Source organism: Heterodontus francisci, chromosome 1 (assembly GCF_036365525.1).
Source record: "Heterodontus francisci isolate sHetFra1 chromosome 1, sHetFra1.hap1, whole genome shotgun sequence".
NCBI lineage: Eukaryota > Metazoa > Chordata > Chondrichthyes > Heterodontiformes > Heterodontidae > Heterodontus > Heterodontus francisci.
In genome coordinates, this window is record NC_090371.1 from 211635679 (window position 1) to 211652765 (window position 17087).

Below are 17087 nucleotides of genomic sequence, written 5' to 3' on the forward strand. Positions count from 1 at the left end.
CAGATAAAATCTGATGGTTTTCTGGCCCCCTTCTAAAGAATGATGGAGGCACTGTTAAGCTGTTTGCCAGGGAAGAGTGCTGGCCTTCTGCCATCCATAACAGATAGCCTATGCTGGGATTCCTATTTGGCCAGCGCCTGAGATGTGCTCCTAATGACACCACCGTTTGATTTAAATCAAAGGACATTCTCCTGACCTCCCTTACTCTGGAGGGGTCAGCAGTGGTGGTTACAGTCGGGTGCACCTATAATTCCACTTAAAATATGATGCCATAACTTTATTAATTTCATTGGAGATATTCACGTGCTACTAGGGGATAACTGTTTAATGGTTATGCTAAAATGAACTCAATTTGCATATGTTGATTAGATTCATTAGTCCAAAGACATCTTTCATAATTTAAATGTAAATTCTGCCTTTTATTAAAGCTTTGAAGGTATAAGTGTTTTGCATTGAGGGATACTTAGCTATGAATTATACAATACATATTGAGTCTACATGAGAATACAAAATAAAATTTTCCTACATAACTTTTAATGAAAATAGCTTTTGGAAAGCAGTACATTGGAACTCCAGCACAGTGTGTAAGACAGAAATCTATCTCATAGTTTCAGGATGAGGGTTTGTGCCTGTTCCATCTGCTGAGTACCTGTCCTGTATGGTTTCTAGTTTTTGGAAGAGTCAAGGAGCAAGTCCTCCAACAATCCTGTCTGCCATGGAAGCTATCTACTGGTCAAGAAAGGGGAAGGACTACATATACCTTTAGAACTAGGTATACTAGGTATACGCCATAAAATGCAAAGTATATTCAAACATTTCTGAATTCAAGATTAACAAATTTCCACCATGTTCTGTTTTTCTTTTAGATTTCCAGCTTTCACAATGTTTTGTTTTACCTCTCATTATTACTCAATCCTCCTGGTCAGTTTGGATTAAAATGGGTTTGAGTGATTATAATACATTTCAATGTCAACCAGCATGTGTGACGAAATCCAGTCAGTTGAGAGTAGTGTAATATGTAACTTTGTTTTTAAACAGACAGCGGATGCAGCAATCAGCAATGTATGAACTATGTCAAGGAATGCAAAGCATCAGCATAGAATTTGTGCGCCTCCAGTTGACCTATGAGGAGTTCCTGTGCATGAAGGCCCTTCTTCTGCTTGGCACAAGTAAGTATCACATCCAAACTTACTCTGTTAAAGATAGTGCTAATAAATTTCAGAATAACGGTTCTTTCTTGGGTTTTTATGCCAAAGATTCAGATCCATGTTTCAGTAACTCACTTCTTGCAATGCTACCCTTGCATATTTGTATTTAAGGGCTGAATGTGGTGCTCACCCAGAGACATGTTTTGTGGCGGGAGGAGCCAGAGAATCGAAGCAGAATTACCCGCCATGGAACTCGACACCGTAATGCCAAGTTGTGATTTTCTTCTCCGCCGCTCTGCAACGTGACTGTAATTTAAATATCTTTTTGCATTGATTGGATTGCAATTTGCCATGATCCTACCAGCTGTTCGCGATCTTCACTTTCCCGTCCTTGAAAAGCTGGCGCCACTGAGGGGAGAGTCCTCGGTGCCTCCAGAGGTTAGATACGTTTGGCCTTGCCATCCTTCGGATTTGTTGCAGCATCGGACACTGCCACCAAGGTTAATCCCCAGAAGTGAGGGGAGGTTGGAAGTCTGCAACTGTGTATCATTGCGGGGGTTGAGGGGTGAAGGGGGGCAATTCTGCAACTGTGAACTGTTAAGGGGAGGGAAGGGGGAACTCTGCAAGTGGATGCACTGTTTGCTTTTGTCAGGGGTCCAGTGCAGCAACTCAAATGATATTCCAATGCTTATGTTGGCTCACACTTATTTAAAGTGCAGGCAATGTGATGCCATACCATATAGCTGATGCTGGAATGCTGCGGAAGCAGGAATTAACACAAATCTCTGCCCAGGTTGGTGTACTTGACCTTTTGAAGGAGCCTAAAGTTATCGGAGCATTGGGATGGACATGATCCACCCTGTTTTCCTGGATCCCCTTGCTGTGATGAGGCATCTGCTCTGGAGGAGGGCCAGGTGGCAGCTGAGGCCCAGGAGGAAACTCCCAGACATGAACAGCAGGAGCCACCAAGGCACAGAGTAGCCCAAATACGCCAGCGAGTGTATAGGACTTGAATGACATACCTCCAGAGGTCAGAGCACCGGTGTCAGAGATACCTGCGGATGACCAGAGAGGCCACTGCACACTTCTGTACACTGCTGAATGATGACCTGCAAACAAGGGGCTTTGGTGATCACCCTATACCTGTGGCCCTCAAAATTACTGTGGCCCTAAACTTCTACGATGCTGGATCATTCCAGGGATCCACCGGCGACATGTGTGGGGTCTCTCAATCCGCAGTGCACTGCTGCATAAAGGAGAGCCTCTGTTCAGGAGGGCCGGCAACTATGTCCGCTACAGGACAGATGCTGCGAGTCAGTCCGAGAGGGCCATTGAATTTGGGACATTGCAGGATTCCCACAGTGCAAGATGTCATTGACTGAATGCATGTGGCCATCATGTCTCCCACAGAACAACCAGCCGCCTTCATTAACAGAAAGGGCTTTCACTCCATCAATGTCCAACTATTGTGCAACCACAGGAATCACTTCCTGCAAGTGTGTGCCTGCTTCCCGGGCAGCTGCCATGACTCGTTCATACTGCGCCAGCCCCTGGTGCTGCTGCTTTTCACTACCCCGCTCACCCTCAGGAGTGGATTCTTGGTGATAAGGGCTACCCCTTGATGACGTGGCTTCTGACGCCAGTGAGGAACCCCAGCAATGATGCTGAAGAGCGTTACAGCGCTGCCATGGCTTCACCCAAGCGACCATTGAGCAGGCCGTTGGAGATGTGCTTCCACTGCCCCAATAGTTCTGGCGGAGCTCTACAGTATGTACCAGACAGGATTGGGTGCATCATTGTAGTCTGCTGCATTCTACACGATATCACGGTCCAGAGGGGGGAGGCTTTGCAAGGCGAAAATGTACGGGAACAGGACACATCCTCCGACGATGAGGACACAGAGGGCACTCAAGAGCAGGCACACATGGGAAATTAGAGAGCAGCAATGGAGGCCCAACATGGTGAGCAGCGAGCAAGTGAAGCAAGGCAAAGACTGATAATTGGGCGCTCCCAGAATCCCTGAATTTCAGTAAATATTTTCTAAAACACAACTCATCATCATGCATGTTGTCTGCAGTCCTCTGCCTCTGTAACATCTGTCTCTCCAGCATGATTGGCCGCAACAAACTGAGCCATTGCCCATGTGACCTCATTCGTGCAGTGACACCTCATGCATATTGGCATGGGTAATGATGTCAGTACTGTAAGGCTTATGATGTATTGAAAGCCACATAAGCGCTCCATGGCGAAATGAGTTTTTCAGACAATAAAGGCTGATGATTGCAGGACAACACATTTAATTAGAGTACACGTGACATATCTGTCTTACTGGTGAATACCCATATGTGTCAGGGTGTCTTTTTAATACATTTGCAGTTGCTCCTTCGCAGTGTTACATCTGCGCTGGCAGCAGGACTGGAGGCAGGCTGCTGATCAGGATGCCTCTTGGCATGGGATGACTTCAGTGGTCATCCTGTAGGTGTCTGCAGCCTGGAGGGCCCTGACTGCCTGAAGGCCTCCTGCACGTGCAGAAATGTCCTGAGGCATCATGGCTACTTTAGCTGTACTCACTGGCGGAGGGGCTGAGGCGCCTGTGTCCACACTCAGATCGCCCTGAGGGAAGACCCCAGATGTGGTGCGGAGCCTTTCCTCCTCCCTCTGAAGGGCCGTTGGAACCTCATTGCTCTCCAGAGGACCAGGAGCGGAAACACTCCTCATGCTCCTGGTCCTTCTCTCGCCCTGCCACTGCTGAATTGAATTTATGGTCAAGGCGAGGGTTTGCAGGTCATGGCGCACCTGTGGAATGTGGCTTTCCATGAGGGTCGCCAACCTTTCCATGGATGAAGCCATGCACTCACATGCCTGGGACATGGCACCAGTCCTGCATGGATGGACGCCCCCACCGTCCGCTCAAGGCCGTGCACGGCCTCTGGCACCTCTGGCAGATGTTGCCTTACCTCTCCCTGCAGCTCCAGCATGCCCTGTGCTGTCGACATCAGAGGCTCATAATGCGCCCTAGGGCTCAGCATGGGCCTGGCCACACACAGTCCTCCGACTGTCAGATGCCTCGGCTGTCTCATCCTCAGTCAGCTGCTCAGGTGCGGTGCGCTCATCAGCTTGGGACCCCGAATCTAATGCCGATCAATACCCACCGAGTTGAAAGTATCGGCAAGGGTGGAAGCTGCAGGAGTGTCATGGGACGGTGCATCCTGTAAGTGTAGCTCTTCCTCAGAGGTTGTCATCGTTACCTCGGTCTCCACCAGCATTTGCAAGTGTTGCCCTACAAGATACAATGTGAAGAACAGACATTTAGGGGTCATGGTACACATGTCGCAATGATGACAGCATAGCGTCTGCATATGAGATGTAATTTTGATTCATTCTGTGTTTGGCAATAATCACTCTGTTCAACTCGGACCCCAAGCTCCACGTCTGATATGGCACATGCTCCATGGCTTCCGGCTAACTCCAACGCCTCCTCTTTGACTTGCAACAGAGGCCTCAGGTCGGCCACCCTGCCTCCGGTCCTGGACGTCTCCCCACTGTTGTGGGCTCTCTTCTCCTGAAAGAGCAAGGATGTAGTCACTGCTAGGTTCCGAACGTCTGTACAGCACGTCAATGCTAATATGGGCTCCTCTTCAGCACCTGGGGGATATTGCTGCTTTCATAATGACTCTAACTGTCATGGGTCTAAAGTGGGCTACAATAGAAATGAAGGAGACTGGTCTCACTCATGCAGTCAGTATTCTGCTCTCATTACACTATGACCTTCCTAGCATTAGAATGGCTGTCTCAACTGTGCACCTTTACGCTTGTGGGCAAGCAGAGGGTCACTTGCGGGAGGACTGGAACAAGCTATGTGGAAGCGTGCAATTTACCTTGGCTGAGTGTAGGAGGTCATTGACCCTCTTCCTGCACTGGACCCAGTTATGACGGGTGACCCCCACGGCTACAATCTCCATCCAGGCTTGCTTGGTCAGATGGGACGACCTCTTCTTGCTATCACAGGGGAAGAAGACCTTCCGCCTTTCCCTTTCAGCCTGGAGGAGGATCAGCAGGGAGGCATCACTGAAGCGTGGGGCCACCCTTGCTCTGACTTGTGACATTCTCACATTCTCAGCACTAGGCCCAGGGGTTCTGCTTGCTGAGGTTGCAATTGATGCCAATGTACAGACCTTTTCGATGACTAAGCTGCTGAACAATTCAGGGAGAGAGTGAATGCAGGGCTGGCAGCCTTTTAAAGCGTCACCAATGCCGCCCCTGTCAAGTGATTGGGGGGGGTGTGGGTTTGCGGGGGGCGGCCGCTGTCATTATGGTAAGTGGCTGCCCACCGTGTAATTGCAGAGGCATGGCCGCGAGGGTCACTTGTGGGATGACTGCATTTCACTCATCCGCTGCCACTCCCGGCGGCGCGACTACTAAATCCAGCTCTAAAGTGCCTTAGACATAAATCCTTAATAAAGAGCACACAAAAATATTATTTTTTTAATTCAGTCATGGGATGTGGGCATCTCTGGCTAGGGCAGCATTTATTGCCCATCCATAATTGCCCTTAAGAAGGTGGTGAAGAAACTGAGATATTTTGACGACTTGGTTTGTTACAATTAGCCTCTAGTCTTTCTGTTTACACAATACATTCATTAGAAACCACAATATCTAGACTGAGTGAGAAGCAAAGAGAGGGGCTGAGAAGCAGACACATGAGCTAAAAAAACTAACTGGGGAGAGGGGCAGGGAAACCATGTAAAATAATAGGCAAGACTGAAAGAAAACAGAGAAAGCAGAAAAGGCGCTAGTTGTAAATGAGTGGCTTTGACAGGCTTCCCACTCAGCCTAGCACAGTGGCAAAACACAACACAGATCATCCTGTCCTGTTAAGGTAACTGGGAAAGAACACAGATGTTAGATGAAAGCAGTAGACTTTTAAATCGGTACTTGAACCTTTTTGAAACAATGGAGCAGCAACATAGGTAGATTATGATTTAGTACTTTGTGAAGTTAAGTGGCTCATTGGGGAAATGAAGAGGGATCAATAGGTTCTGTACATCTGCAAGCACTTGCAAATTGCACAGAAAAGTTTCTAAATTGTTTCTCATTGGCATAAATATGTTGTCAGTCATGGTCAAAATGCAATTGCAATATCCTGCACATATAGAAGGATGTAATGAATCAGGTCATTGGGATAAAATTAAATCCTCAATGCTTTAACTAGTGGTCGGATGGCTGTTGTGGCTGCTGTTGGGGCATGTGTTATAAAATGCAATGTGATTTTCATCTGCAAGAATGGGGACCCTACTGAGACTAACGTACCATTGAGGAAGCTTGATTATAAAGATGGTTCTTTGCACTGTTGCAGCACATATCTCAGAAGTGTTGGAAATTCACATTGCCTACATTTGGGCTGGAATTTTACATTGCGGCGGTGGCCCACTCCAACGGCTAAAAAGTCGGGTCTGGAAACCACGCAGCAATTTTGTGTGGCCCAGGCCCTTAATTGACCTGAGTAGGGATTTCAACTCCTCTGAGGCAGGAAATCCCACCTCCAAGAGCTGCTGGCCAATCAGAGGGCCCGCAGCTCTTTGGTCCCAGCAGCGCCACTGGGAGGGGTAGCCACTGCTGGCACTGCACCCAGCCAGGACCAGTAACAGTGGAGGAAGCCCCAGAAAAGGTAAGTGGGAATCGGGCCTCACCAGGGACAATTGGCTGGGTCCCAGTGAGGGAGGAGGGGGATTCAATCGAGAGGGCAATAGGAGGTGCTTTAGCGGGGGCTGGGGTGGGGCCCTCCGTGAGGCACTGCCCAATTAGAAGGGCCCCATCCCAGCCCGCCAGGAGGTATTACTGGGCAGCCCCCTCAGGTGCTGAAGTGCCCATCCCCGGCAAGTATAATACCAAAGGCGGCAGGAGGAGACCCTTAAGTGGCAACTAATTGGCCACTTAAGGATCTCAATTGGCCTGGGGCAGGTGGGTTGCTGGTAAAAGAGCAGCAGGGGAGGGTGGGCGACGGGAACGGCAACCCCAACTGCCCACTTGATTTTATGCCCTCCCCCGCCTCCGAGCCTGCTCCCTGGTGCGGGGTGGTGGTGGTGCACAATTCCAGCCTTCATTCTCTTGTGGAGCACCCAAATCAGGTTACTGATTTATTTGAGACTGCAGGATCCTGTCAGACCATCGGAAACTCACTACATTACCTTCAATCATTTTTGTAAAGCTTCACACCTAGTGCCTTATGTGGCTGTCAATAAAAGCTGGATGTTTTGGAGATTCTTGGCTGAATCTTGGATTTTATATTGGGCATGCATTCCAGTTTCAAGATCCATACATGTAGATGAGAAACTCACTGAATGCTTTCAAAAGAAGAGTGCTCCAAATTGTCCATTGCCACTTGATTTGTTTGTTAATAGTGTAGTGGATAGCATCATAAGGAATGGGGTTAGAGTGTCTGTGCAAGCATCTCTAAAAAATTTAGGGTACAAAATGTGGATCCATAGCACCACTGTTCTATATTATAGAATCATAGAATGGTTACAGCACAGAAGGAAAACATTTGGCCCATCATGTCTGTGCTGGCTCTCTACAAGAGTAACTCACCTAGTCCCACTCACCCGCCTTTTCCCTGTAACCCTGCAATTTTTTTTTCTTCCGAAAATTATCCAGTTTTCTGTTGAAGGCCTCAATTGAATCTGCCTCCACTACACTCTCAGGCAGTGTATTCCAGATCCTAGACACTCTGCATGAAAAGGTTTTTCCTCATGTTGTTGTTGCTTCTTTTGCCAATCACCTCAAATCAGTGTCCTTTGGTTCTGGATCCTTTGGCCAATGGGAACAATTTCTCTTCTCCAAGGACAACAGCCCCAGCTTCTCCAACCTATCTATGTAACTGAAGTGGTTTACCCCCAGAACCGTTCTCGTGAATCTTTTCTGCATCCTCTCTAATGCCTTAACATCCTTCCTAAAGTGTGGTGCCCAGGACGGGACACAGTACCCAGTTGAGGCCAAACCAGTGTTCTATATAGGTTTATCATAACTTCCTTGTTTTTGTGCTCTATGCCCCTATTTATAAAGCCCAGGATCCCTTATGTTTTATTAACCGCCTTCTCAACCTGCCCTGCCACCATCAATGATTTGTGCACATCTCCCTGCAGGTCCCTCTGCTCCTGCACTTCCTTTAGAATTGTTTCTCTTCGTAGCTTTTAATTTATATTGCCTCTCCTCGTTCACCCCCAACCCCGCAAAGTGAATCACTTTTCTGCATTAAATTTCATCTGCCACTTCTCTGCCCATTCCACCAGCCTGTCAATGTCCTCTTCAAGTTTATCACTATCCTCCTCACAGTTCACAATACTTTCAAGTTTTATGTCATCCACAAATTTTGAAATTATGCCCTGTACACCCAAGTCTATGTCATTAATATATATCAATAAAGACAGGGGTCCTAACACCCACCCTGGGGAACCCCACTATGTACCTTCTTCAGTCTGAAAAACAACCATTCACAACTACTGTCTGTTTCCAGTCACTCAGCCAATTTTGTATCCATGCTGCTACTGTCCATTTTATTCCATGAGCTATAACTTTGCTGACATGCCTGTTATATGGCACTTTATCAAATGCCTTCTGGAAGTCCATGTACACCACATCAACAGCATTACCCTCATCATATTTCTATTAAAGCCCATCACATGAGGACCCGGATGAAGCAGATAGTAATAAGCTAACCTGATCTGTGACATCTGGTTTGGAAATCAAGAATGTCAAGGTGGTTGGTATGTGGCATGCTATATTTTATATGCCTCACTGAAAGCAAATGTACATCAAACGGATGTGTGCAACATGAGCCTTTGGATGATAGCTGCTAACTGATACATGTGGGCAGTGTTACCGCTAAGTTGTATTAGTGTGCAGCAGTCTTGAAGGTACTGTGCAGGCCTTGTTAATTAAAGACTGTGATAAATAACATGCGTGCAAGAGCATGCATTGAAAAAACTGGCCATGCACAATAGGTAAATTTTAAAGGGAACGTTGCCTGTGGACCAGGTTTGTGAGAACACACTTATAAATCTGGGATTTAGTAGCTACCTTGATTGGGTTGCTGCTAAAGCTTTACACCATTAACTGGTGGACTCACCATTTGTTGGAGTGCAGGTAATGTCAGGAGGATGATGGCAAAACCCTCATATTTTATGGTTTCTGACGAGGGCTCAAACCTGTGGTTATCAGGTGCCTAATGACCAACGTGACCATCATCCTGGGATGGTGGAGGTGGTGTTGATATAGGACGCAAGTTGAATTGCCTCCAAGGTGATGGGCTGGATTTTGCGATCAGCAGCAAAGCGATGGCACTCACCATTGACCTTGAAGAAAGCGGCCCACAAAAGTCCAGCGATCTATGTGGCCCAGATTTCCCCTTTCCTGACAGCAGTTTAAATCTGGCGCCAAATCAAGGGGATCTTCAGGTGTTCAGCAACAATGATGTGATCAAACAGGCTAAATAGCTAATCACGTTGAAGTAGTCTCACAGACAGCAAACCAGGAAATAAAAACCAATGAATCCCCTGACTGTTCATTTCAAATTTGTACAGATAGTGAAATAAATGATTTGGACATACACGTGGGATTAAGGCTGATGATAAAATATCGTAGACAAACTTGTAAAAAGTATCATTTTAAAAATATTTAGAATTTCTTATAATAATGGAGAAATTTGACATTCAACAAATATACTCTTTCAGGGCCAGAGAAGTTTTTGAACAGTAATTATGAACCTAGTATGGCGTTGAAAGCTTAGTTATACCTCATTCAACAAGATATAACTTTTTCAAGAGTTTTTACCGTGAGACTAATCGCATACAAATGTGTTCTTGTCAGTTCAGTGAATTCTAATTGATTATAGTCTGCAAGAACTTCAAGAGCACAACTGCTGGAGAAGCATAGAATCACTGACAGCAACCTCCGATTTCCATGTTTAACTGTGCATGTGTGGTCTCCAGAAGTTGCTGTCAGGTTCAGAGGAGTAATGATAGTGAATGCTGACAGTTGCGCCATCATTCCTACCACAAAATCTGGGCCGAAATGTCTGGTGATGGGAGATTTGAACTGTCAGTCCTCTATGACAACCTCAGTGATCCGCTACCTGAATCAGGCAAGGCCACAATATTCCATATCGATCATTCTTCTCACTCAGCTCCAGATAATCAATTACTTTAATGCCCTAATGTCTAGAAAGTATTAAGAAGCTTATTAGTGCTATGTTCTAAAAAGTAGAATGGTTTATCTAGTTAAACTGATGCAGTATCCCTTATAAGGCAGTAGTTTTATAAGAGAGGCACAGTGACAAAAACAAAATAGATCTAATATGGCAGTTCCCAGTTAATCATGTGAGACTGGAGCCTCTGTCTACCCCATTGCCTTGGAGGGTCCTGGGAAAGGATCAGCAGTGGTACACCTGTTTGAAAAAGGCATACAAGCCAAGCAAACCACAGAAGTTGATTCGACCTGGGCATCCAGGCTAGGGTCATGGCCTAGGCCTGCAAAGAAGATACTTTTGTTAGAAAACTTACCAAGGGGCCACTGGTGGGATCTAGCACCCCACCCAACCCCCCCTCCCTCCCCCAGCCGATCACTCTTCAACTAGTCTCTTCTCCATGCAGGCACCTAAATGTACCCTTTGACCTATGAACCATCAGTAACATAGATCCTGGCTGTGTCCATCTTAGCATTTATGCTAAAATGTGCCCCACTGCCTACCCTACATCCTCCCAACATATAACTTTTCACAACTTTTTGGGGCCTCAGTGATTAATCCCTAGATCTGTCACATGTAAATAACCTTGATGATGTTTGGCAAAAAAAAACTCCAAGATGGATTAAAAAAGGGGTTAAGTACCTGAAATATAATCCGGGGTGAAAGGATTTGAAGCACAGGAGCACTTATTTAACTCTGGTGTGTTTGTTTCAATGACAGATTTCAAAAGTACCACTGAGCCATTGTGATAGTCTATTAATAATGAGATGTTAAACTATTATCAACCTTACAGAATGTGATCATATCATGTATTCATCACTTTATTTAAATCAAGCCACAATTTGTTTTGGTACATTAAAAGGCATTAAAACAATGTTGCATCGAATGAAACTTTACTTCTCAAGTGAATTTTCTGGGTCTTTTTATAATTGAAACAAAAGTCAGGATTCTTTATAGAATGTACATGTAAAACTCTTGCAACATATCCTGGAGGTGGGGTTCCTGACCAGGAGTAATTTTATTATCCTTTCTCTGCCAATGTTCCCCTTGCCCATCTCCTTTCCTACATACATTATTGACTCTCACTGGAACATACTCCTATGAACATGCTCTGGTGACTCATCATTCTTTGTCCATAAAGGCAAACATTGAGTGTCACTGGGCAATTTGACAAAGGCAACCAAAGCTGATCTGTTCCTTACTCAAAGCTGATGTTCATGCACTTTCAGCGAGCAGAAAGAAGAGCCTTAGATGATTTCCCTCTTCCTAACCTAGTGGTGCTGATTCAGCAAAGATTGAAGTCAGGACATTCTTGATCTGTGTGGGTTGGCTATTCACTAGCTACTCAACGGAACCACTGGAGGTGCCTGGTCGTACTTTTTGTGTGTACCATTTTGCAGTAAGTAGCGCCTTTAATATTGAGAGACATCCCACTGTACTTCACAAAGGCACAAGGGGGAAAGAATTGACTGCCAAACCAAAGAGAGATCGGGCAGGGAGTCATAGCTTGGTCAAAGAAGTGGTTTTTAAGATGGCCTTAGAATAAGAGAGAGAGTTTTAGAGGCAGCCTCGGAAGCTGACGGTGAAGTCGGGACATGCACAGGTGATAAGAGTCAGAAGGACAGAGAGTTAATTGGGAGGAGTTATAGGGCTGGAGAAAGATAAAGAGATAGGGAGGAGGCAAGACCATGGAGGGATTTCAACAGGCAGAGCAGAACACAGGTTGAAGGTGGGTTTTTTTGAGGGGGTGGTTCTGGAAGGGAAAGGGACAGTGGCTAAAGAGAGAGAACCACTAACATTATCATAATATAAAAGCAAAATACTGCGGATGCTGGAAATCTGAAATAAAAACAAGAAATGCTGGAACCACTCAGCAGGTCTGGCAGCATTATCTAACATTATCAGCTAGTGTGAGGGCTAGGATGGAAAGTTGAATGATAAGCAGTTTAGTGAGAAGGGGGTTGAGGGAGCAGGAGGTGGGTCTTGTGGACAAGATAAGCTTGGAGAGGGCATTCGAGGATATATTAAAGAACCTAGTCAGATGTATGTTTTGGGCTAGGATGGGGCTGAGGAGGGTGTTTGCTTGGTGGGGAGAGGTTGACTCATTAGAGGCAGTTGAATGGATGGTCTCTATCTTAATGACAATGAGTTCCAAGAGCTCCTTTCACATTGTTAAAGTTGAGGTTGGACTCGCAGTGGAGAGGGATTTAAGAAGACAGTTGGTAGTGGTCAAAAGAAGCTGGCGGTCATCTTTCACTCCAGGATGATCCTAGAGGAGAGTGAGGTCTGCTAGAGCTTGATGTGGTCCACCCAGATCCGGCAATTGATCATAGAAGCATAGACATTTACAGCACAGAAAGAGGCCATTCAGCCTATTGTGTATGCACTGGCTGGTAAGTAGCCATCCAGCCTAATTCCACTTTACAGCTCTTAGTCAGTAGCCTTGTGGATTACGGCACCTCACGTGCATATCCAAGTACTTTTTAAATGTGTTGAGGGTTTCTCCCTCTACCACCCTTTCAGGCAGTAAGTTCCAGATCCCCACCACCCTCTGGGTGAAAAGATTTCCCCATGAGTCCCCTCTAAACTTCCTACCTCTTACCTTAAATCTATGTTCCCTGGTTATGGACCCCTCAACCAAGTGGAATAGGGCCTTCCTATTCACTCTATCTAGACCCTTCATAATTTAATACATTTCAATTAGATTACCTCTCAGCCTCCTCTTCCAAAGAAAACAATCCTAGCCTATCTAATCTTTCCTCATAATTGAAATTCTCCAGCCCAGGCAACATCCTCGCAAATCTCCTCTGTACCCGCTCTAGTGCAATTACATCTTTCCTACAGTGCAGTGACCAGAGCGGCATACAGTACTCCAGCTGTGGCCTAACTAGTGTTTTATACAGTTCCAGCATAACCTTCCAGCTCCTATATTCTATGCCTTCTTGATCACCTTATCTACCTCTGTCTAGCCACCTTCAGGGATCTGTGGACATGCACTCCAAGATCCCTCTGTTTCTCTACACTTCTCAGTATCCTACCATTTATTACTCTTGCCTTGTTAGCCTTCCCCAAATGCATTACCTCGCACTTCTACGATTGAACTCCATTTGCCACTGTTCTGCCCACTTGACTCGTCCATTGATATCTTTCTGCAGTCTACGGCTTTCTTCTTCATTATCAACTGCATGGCCAATTTTTGTATCATCTGCAAACTTGTTAATCAAACATTCAAGTCCAAATCGTTGATATATACCACAAAATGTGAGGGCCCTAGTATTGAGCCCTGTGGAACCCTACTGGAAGCCTTCCTGTCACAAAAACACCCATTGACCATTATTCTTTGCTTCCTCCCTCTGAGCCAGTTTTGGATCCAACTTGCCACTTTGCCTTGGATCCCCTGGGCTTTTACTTTCATGACCAGTCTGCCATAGAACCATAGGATAATTACGCCAGAGGAGCAGGCCATTTAGCCCATCGTGCCGTGCTGGCCGAAAAAACTAGCCGCCCAATCTAATCCCACCTACCAGCACCTGGTCCATAGCCTTGCAGGTTACAGCACTTCAGGTACATGTCCAAGTATCTTTTAAAAGAATTGAGGGTTTCTGCCTCCACCACCGTTCCTGGCAGTGAATTCCAGACACCCACCACCCTCTGGGTGAAAAAGCTTTTCCTCATATCCCCTCTAATCCTTCTACCACTCACCTTAAATCTGTGTCCCCTGGTAACTGACCTCCCCGCCAGGGGAAACAGGTCCATTCTGTCCACTCTATCTAGGCCCCTCATAATTTTGTACACCTCAATTAAGTCTCCCCTCAGCCTCCTCAGTTCCAGAGAAAACAACCCTAGCCTATCCAATCTCCAATCTTTCTTCATAGCTGCAATCTTTGAGCCATGGCAACATTCTTGTAAATCTCCTCTGTATTCTCTCCAGAACAATGTTGTCCTTTCTGTAATGTGGCGACCAGAACTGTATGCAATACTCCAGCTGTGGCCTAACCAGCATTTCATACAGTTCCAGCATTACATCCCTGCTTTTGTATTTTATACATCAACCAGTAAGGGAAAGCAATCTATATGCCTTCTTCACCACTCCATCTACCTGTCCTGACACCTTCGGGGACCTGTGAACATGCACTCCTAGGTCTGTCACTTCTACCCTCTCAATATCCTCCCGTTTATTGTGTATTGCATCACTTTATTCATTTGCGATAGTCAGCACGGTTTTGTGAAAGGTAGGTCGTGCCTCACAAACCTTATTGAGTTTTACGAGAAGGTGACCAAACAGGTGGATGAGGGTAAAGCCGTGGATGTGGTGTATATGGATTTCAGTAAGGCGTTTGATAAGGTTCCCCACGGTAGGCTATTGCAGAAAATACGAAAGTATGGGGTTGAAGGTGATTTAGAGCTTTGGATCAGAAATTGGCTAGCTGAAAGAAGACAGAGGGTGGTGGTTGATGGCAAATGTTCATCCTGGAGTTTAGTTACTAGTGGTGTACCGCAAGGTTCTGTTTTGGGGCCACTGCTGTTTGTCATTTTTATAAATGACCTGGATGAGGGTGTAGAAGGGTGGGTTAGTAAATTTGCGGATGACACGAAGGTCGGTGGAGTTGTGGATAGTGTCGAAGGGTGTTGTAGGGTACAGAGGGACATAGATAGGCTGCAGAGCTGGGCTGTGAGATGGCAAATGGAGTTTAATGCGGAGAAGTGTGAGGTGATTCACTTTGGAAGGAGTAACAGCAATGCAGAGTACTGGGCTAATGGGAAGATTCTTGGTAGTGTAGATGAGCAGAGAGATCTTGGTGTCCAAGTACATAAATCCCTGAAAGTTGCTACCCAGGTTAATAGGGCTGTTAAGAAGGCATATGGTGTGCTAGCTTTTATTAGTAGGGGGATCGAGTTTCGGAGCCACGAGGTCATGATGCAGCTGTACAAAACTCTGGTGAGGCCGCACCTTGAGTATTGCGTGCAGTTCTGGTCACCGCATTATAGGAAGGATGTGGAAGCTTTGGAAAGGGTGCAGAGGAGATTTACTAGGATGTTGCCTGGTATGGAAGGAAGGTCTTACGAGGAAAGGCTGAGGGACTTGGGGTTGTTTTCGTTAGAGAGAAGGAGGAGGAGAGGTGACTTAATAGAGACATACAAGATAATCAGAGGGTTAGATAGGGTGGATAGTGAGAGTCTTTTTCCTCGGATGATGATGGCAAACACGAGGGGACATAGCATTAAGTTGAGGGGTGAAAGGTATAGGACAGATGTCAGAGGTAGTTTCTTTACGCAGAGAGTAGTAGGGGCGTGGAACGCCCTGCCTGCAACAGTAGTAGACTCGCCAACTTTAAGGGCATTTAAGTGGTCATTGGATAGACATATGGATGAAAATGGAATAGTGTAGGTCAGATGGTCGGCGCAACATCGAGGGCCGAAGGGCCTGTACTGCGCTGTAATGTTCTAATATTCTAATGTTTATTTGCCCTCCCCAAATGCATTACCTCACACTTCTCTGGACTGAATTCCATTTGCCACTTTCCTGCTCACTAAACCAAACCATTGATATCATTCTGGAGTCTACGGCTATTCTCTTCATTATCAACTACATGGCCAATTTTTGTGTCATCAGCAAATTTCCCAATCATGGCCTGTAATTACTTGGTCTACCCCTTTCTCCCTTTTTAACCAATGGTGTAACATTAGCTGTCCTCCAGTCCTCTGGCAGTACATCTGCAGCCAGAGGGGATTGGAAAATGATGGTCAAAGCCTCTGCAGTTTCTTCTGTTGCTTCCGTTAACAGCCTAGAATACATTTCATCTCGGCCGAAGGATTTATCCACTTTCAGAGATGTTAAAAATCCCCTTAATACTTCCTTTCTCACCATGTTAATTTCATCTAATATTTCACACTCCGCCTCCCTGATTGTAATATCTGTATTGTCCCTTTCTTTTGTGAAAACTGTATTCATTAAGAACCATACCGACGTCCTCTGCCTCCACACACAGGATACCCCTATGGTCCCTAATGGGCCCTTGGCCTTACTCGTTCATTAGTTATCTTCTTGCTCTTTATGTATTTATGAAAAAAACCTTTGGGTTTTCCTTGATTTTACTTGCCAATATTTTTTCATGTCCTCGCTTTGCTTTCCTAATTTCCTATCTACACTTTATATACTCCTCTAGTTTATCTGTAATATTATTTATTTAGCACTGAAACAGGCCCTTCAGCCCACCGAGTCTGTGCTGACCAACAACCACCCATTTATACTAACCCTACAGTAATCCCATATTCCCTACCACCTACCTACACTAGGGGCCAATTTACCTATCACCTGCAAGTCTTTGGTTGTGAGAGGAAACCGGAGCATCCGGGGAAAACCCACGTGGTCACAGGGAGAACTTGCAAACTCCGCACAGGCAGTACCCAGAATCAAACCCGGGTCCCTGGAGCTGTGAGGCTGCGATGCTAACCACTGCACCACTGTGCCACCCTTGAGCCCTTGGTATCTGTCATATGCTTCCCTGTTTTTCTTTATCCTTTCCTTTAAGCCCCTTGACATCCAGGAGTCTCTGATTTTTTTAGTCTCACCCTTTTTCTTTAAGGGAACATACTTGCTCTGAACCCTAGCTATCTGTTCCTTGAATGCCTCCCCACTGATCTGGCACGATTTACCTTCAAGTAGCAGTTTCCAATTCACTTTAGCTAAATCATAT

The 17087-nt window shown here is 45.8% G+C and overlaps 1 protein-coding gene across 4 annotated transcripts in view; it reads left to right on the forward strand.

Moving 5' to 3' along the window:
• Positions 1-17087, forward strand: part of nr3c2 (nuclear receptor subfamily 3, group C, member 2) — a 438927-nt gene that overhangs the window by 395731 nt on the left and 26109 nt on the right. For all 4 annotated transcript variants that reach the window (XM_068041172.1, XM_068041180.1, XM_068041201.1 and 1 more), the window contains one exon: positions 1039-1169. In XM_068041172.1, the coding sequence (XP_067897273.1) occupies positions 1039-1169 (131 nt within the window). The remainder of the gene's footprint in view (positions 1-1038; positions 1170-17087) is intronic.